Here is a 5,635-nt window from a genome sequence, read left to right on the forward strand (position 1 = left end):
TATATTTCTTTTAAACAGTTCTTTCCCTCGTCTGTTTCAATGCAGCATTACTTATTTATCCCCTCTTTTCTTAATTTCCCCCCCTAGCCCCTGTCAGTCCTATTTTATAGCAGTAGCATTATGCAGTATTTGTCCTTTTGTGCTGACATATTTCACTCAGCATGGTCACCCATTTTGCATAATATTTTTAGTTTCTTGTTTTTCAGTGCTACATAGTATTCCATTTTTTTACTATATCACAGCTCTGTCCATTCTCTTGTTGATGGGCACTTGGGTTGCTTCAATCTCTTTGCTGTTGTGAACAGTGTAGCAGTAAACATAGGTGTACATGTATCTGGGTGGCAGTTCTGGTTCCTTTAGGTTAGCAGAATTGCTGGGTCAAATGGTATTTCTATTTTCAACTTTTTGAGAATGCATTGTACTGCCTTCCATAATGGATTTATCATTTCATACTCCCGCCATCAGTGAATAAGGGTTCCACTTGCTCTGCAGCCCCGCCAGCATTTATTGTTTGCTGCTGTTTTGAACTTTACCATTGCTATTGGTGTGAGGTGATATTTCATAGTTGTTTTTAATCTAAATCTTAAAGGTGAAACAAATTCTTAAAATACTTAATTGTATTAGAAAATTGGGGAACTCTGGTGGCCCATTCTATAGGTTACTGCACTGTTAATGCTGAGATTTGAACTTCTCTCCTGTGTGATTTGCAGCCTTAGAAATCTGCTAGTGGGTCAATTGTTTGTTGATTCCAACTCAGAGGCAGATGTGTGTGTGCGCGCGTGCGCTCGCGCAGGCCCACATAACATAGACATTTGTTAAGCCGCAGATTGGCCCAGGATAGGGCAGGGTTCAGAGATATTGTTTATTATAGAGTTAATAGGAGTTATGCATGACTCAATGGCACAACAAAATAAAGAACATCACATAAGAAATTTTTTCCGTATTATTAAAATCTGTAATTGAGTAGTGTAATCTTTTAAGAAATAGTATGTGAAAATTAAAAACAGAAGTCATTCAGTCAATAAATATTACATTCTCTGTATTTCGAATTGAACTTTGAGCATGAACAAATGTAGTTAGTGCTGTTGAGTTGAAACTAACACACAACTGACCCTTCAGCGGTGGGTTTTCAGAGGCAGTAAATTGCACAGAAGGATATTCCTCATTTTTCTCCTACAGAGTAGCTGAGCTCAGTTGGCCTCAAAATATGTGGAGGTTGTTAGTGTATTGCTGACAGCTAATCCATGGAAATGACAAACCACCCAGGAGGATAGAAGGAAGCTCAGGCTAAGAAGGAACACGACTTAGGAGAGTTGGGAAGAGATCAGAGAAGTACTTTAAATTCAACCACTACAGGGGCTGACAAACACCCATTGAATTTAGTAACCTGATTTTAAAACATTATTGTGACAAGACTGTTTTTGGTAGTGATGAAACAAAAACTAGATTTGTGGAGTTGAAAATATGAGGAAGTAGAGGAAATGAGGATAATTTTTCAAGAATCTTGGATGAGTGGGAGAATCTTAAAGATGGAAATAGTGGTGAGGAATGAGTGATGGCAGTTTTGTTTCTAAGTGGGAAAGATAAGCAGATTTACACTTGATAATGGAAGAAAATTAGTCAGATGGGAGAAATGGAAAACAAAAGCTAAAAAGGTAGAATGGGAAATGAATTTGTTTAGAACAACTGACAAGAAGCCCTGGTGGGGTAGTTAGTAGAGATTAAATGTTGAGCTACTTACCAACCAGCTCCATGAGACAAAGATTATATAGTCTCTCCCTGTTAAGATTTACAGAGGATCATCGTGATTCAGAATTCACAGCATTGGTTTGTCATGTTATCTGACCCCACACTCTCCCATCCCCAACCCTGTCCCTTGTCCCCGGAGTTGGATAAAGCAGGGGAGGTTAGGGTCCAGAATATAGATCAGGGTGAGGATCCACTATAAATGTCATCTGGCTACCTTTCCTATTGTATCATATATTTGTGGATAATGTTGAAAATTTGGAGGAGTTCTTTGATGGCTTCTGAATTCTCTGAAGCTGGAAACAGAATGAATGAGGGAAGATGCCAGTAGTGTGTATGAGGTTTGAACATAGAATGAATTCAAATAATTCTGAAACAACGTGAATATAAACTAGATAAGGAAGCATAGTTTGCTCTATAACGTTGAGTAAGATGTTATTTGAATAATCAAACTCAACTCACTGCCATCAAGTCTATTCTGACTTATAGCAACCCTGTAGGATAGAGTTATATCTGCCTTCTAGGATTACCAAAGCTGTAAATCTTTATGGACACAAACTGCCTCATCTTTCTCCCATGGAGCAGCTAGTGGCTTCAGAACACCCAATTTCAATCAGTGGGCGACTGTATTATCCATTGTGTCATCAGGGATCTGGCTAACTGAATAAGTTACATGCATCCCTTCTAATGCACAATGACCTTTACACAACAGAAGAAATCACTGGGTGGTCCTGCCCTGTCTTCACAGTCTATCTGTCGCATTGAGGGTTGTCCCCTTTTTTTTGTTCCTCTTTTTCTTTGCCATGGTTGAGTATAGTAGGCATGAATGAAGAAAAGAACTGGCTGTCAGATGAACAGACTATGAAGATGAGGAACCAATTTAGAAGCAGTTATAATACAAATATTTCATATTTGTTTAGTTTTTTTATCATGTGTTTATGACTTATTAATAACTGAAAGATCTTGCATAAGAAAAAATCTGACACTTTTAATTTTGTTTGAGAAAGTCCTTCAGATCTATCTATTACTTTTGGAATGGGTAATGGGTCTACTTTGTTGGGGAAAAACAAATTTGTTTGTCAGATACTACAGCAGGTGAGAAAATGACAAACTGAATTTTGGGATTTTTTTATGTTCCTGTGGTTTTGAATGTTTATGCATTTATGCCTCTTCTGAAGAATGCTATGCTAACTTTTTTTAGTTCAGAAATTATAGAAATTATTGTACGAGGTATACTAAAACTAAAAAGAGAAATAAGAATAATTTTTAATTTAGCTTTAAGGAAGTTGTTCCATAAAAGAGCTTTCTGCAGCAATTGTCTAGGCATTGTTTCAAAAGAAAACTGAAACTGTTTGCCAGAGTCTTGTAATTTTAGTGTTAATGAGAAATAATATATCCTTTTTTTTTCCTCTCTCCTTAAGCAACTTACTGAGCTGAAGCGCCAGTGTTTGGAGAAAGAGGAACGTTTTCAAAGTATTGCTGGCTTAAGTACAATGAAAAATAAATTGGAATACTTGAAACATGAAATGGCTTGGGCAGTGGTAATTTTCACTTAATTACTTATTTACCTATATTTGTAAAAATAGAATTTATTTGATCAGAATTAGTCTTCTAAATGACTCCTCTCTCTTTGTAGGTCAATGAAATTGAAAAACAGTTAAATGCTATCAGAGATAATATCAGAATTGGAGAAGATCGTGCTGCAAGGCTGGAGAGGAAAACTGAAGAACAGCAAGTAATTTCAGTTTGCTTAATTGTTTTATTAGTTTGAATCATTTGGAATTGTGTTTGTCATATCTGTCTAGTACTGTTCTAACACACATGGATGGCTTTGCCAAACAAATTTATTCTTACTTTTTAGGAGGATAAAAGTTCAGATTCAAGGTGTTGGCTCTAGGAGAAGGATTTCTTTCTGTGTCTCCTGCTTCTGGGAATTTCCGAGCATAAGAAGCTTGGTCCAAATGACACACTCCATTCCTGACTTCTTTCTGGGTTTTACTGAGGGCTTCTCTTCTCTACTTGCCTCTTTTTTATCTCCTATGAGACAGAAAATGATGCTGGCTTTATTCCAGGGCAACTCTCCTTACATTTTCAGATCATGCTGTGACTTAATTTAAGGATTTGCAACTCATCCTAATCTCCTTCCAATTTATTTGTTGATCATATCAAATCACATGGAAATGATTTCATATTATACAGTTGCCTCTCATCTGCCTCATTAATATTGTGGACTTTGTCTTTCATTCTTGTAAAGTTGGAACCAACTCATAGCTGACCTTCTAGTGGGTTTTCAAAGGCTATAAATTGTACGGGAGGGAATTGACCATCTTTCTCCTGTGGAGCAGATGGTGGATTCACACCAACCACCTTCAGTTGTTAGTACAACTGTCTACTTACTAGGCCACCAGATTAAAATTTAGAACACTTACATAATACTAAAAATCATGGCCTTGCCTCAATTGCACATGTTTTTGTAGGACACAAGTCTATGTATGGCTCTGTTTTGTACTAATTTTTTACCTAAATGCTGGGACTTAGAACCTACATATTTATCTCTATTTAAATTTATAAAGCAAACCTAAACTTTTGTCTAAGAACTATTATGGCAACTAACTATTTTTTAAAAGAAATACTTTTATCATTTTTATACACAGTCAAATGCATTAAAACTAAGAATCACAACTGAAAACTATACCCACAGATAGCTAATGAAATTTTCAAGAGAACTGAAGTGTAGGGTCCAGAACCACAGTTGCCTGTCATATGATTTGATATAGGTAGAAAATACATAGGATAATGTTAAGTTTGTTAAAGGTTATTTTGAACGTCAGGTCTAAGAGTTTGTAGAAGCTTCTATTGCGAGTTTTCGACTGTGTTCCTTATTACTACTGTAGGTAAGATGGAAGTTTAATCATTTCCGCCTCTTTCTCGTAAATTTTCACTTGAGAAAATTCTATGATGTTTACCAAATATTTTTCTTCTCAGCTTCATTTTTCATCTTGTCATAGGGAAGACCTTATGTTTCTTTTCTCCTTTACTGACTGTTGATAATTCCCCATTTTGACCTCTAGTTAGTTTTGCTGAAAACTTAACTTTTCCCTTCTTGTCTGTCTTATACAGTTTCCAGTTCTCAGTTCCTTCCATAGTTTATAATCGTAGAAGTGCAGTCAGGGTGCTTCTTAGAGGCAAGGATGGTGAAGCTTTGTCTCCCATACATTGGTCATGTTGTCAGGATAGAACAGTCTTTGGAAAAAGACATCATGCTGTGAAAGGTGGAGGGTCAGAGAAAGAGAGAGTTCCTCAACAAGATGGATAGGTAGAGTGACTGTGAGCTTGAACATGACAGAAATTGTGAAAATGTCACTGGATCGAGTAACATTTTCAGCTCACAGCATATAACAACTTCTCTGCCTTCCAAGTATGTGTTGAGGAATCTTAACAAGCAGATTTATCTTCTCTTGTCTTCTTATGTCTTCATGTCCCTCTGCGCTGTCTCCTGCTACAACATTCTCAGTTTAAATTTCAGCAGTACCTTCAATTTCTAAAGTAGGTATTCATTCTTTTATAAAAGCTCTTTAGTCTGCAGCTGATACTCTTACTTAGCTTGTCTCCTGGCAACTTCAGTCTTTGCACAGATACCTCTTAAGACATTCTTGACTTTTTCTGGTCAAATCTAGCATTTCTTTTTTTGTAGTTCTACTATTTTAAATGGATAAGCCCCTATTTAAGCAGTTCTCTTATTGTATTATATGCTAGTAGATCCATTTTGCTGCTAGAGTGGCAATCTATTGTTGTTTTCTTTACAGACAAAGTCAGTATTGTATCATTCCTCATCAGAGGAGAGCCCACTTGTTGAATAAATGTGAGCTGAGATGAAATTATATTTAGA

General features: G+C 36.4%; 1 protein-coding gene across 1 annotated transcript in view; it reads left to right on the forward strand.

Moving 5' to 3' along the window:
* The window catches only part of SMC6 (structural maintenance of chromosomes 6), an 86,666-nt gene that overhangs the window by 31,357 nt on the left and 49,674 nt on the right, over nucleotides 1-5,635 (forward strand). Inside the window, exons 8-9 of the mRNA XM_006880725.1 lie at nucleotides 3,168-3,287; nucleotides 3,383-3,481. Of these exons, the coding sequence (XP_006880787.1) occupies nucleotides 3,168-3,287; nucleotides 3,383-3,481 (219 nt within the window). The remainder of the gene's footprint in view (nucleotides 1-3,167; nucleotides 3,288-3,382; nucleotides 3,482-5,635) is intronic.

The sequence above is a fragment of the Elephantulus edwardii genome, unplaced genomic scaffold (genome assembly GCF_000299155.1).
Source record: "Elephantulus edwardii isolate Elephantulus edwardi_28Jun2011 unplaced genomic scaffold, EleEdw1.0 scaffold00009, whole genome shotgun sequence".
Classification (NCBI taxonomy): domain Eukaryota; kingdom Metazoa; phylum Chordata; class Mammalia; order Macroscelidea; family Macroscelididae; genus Elephantulus; species Elephantulus edwardii.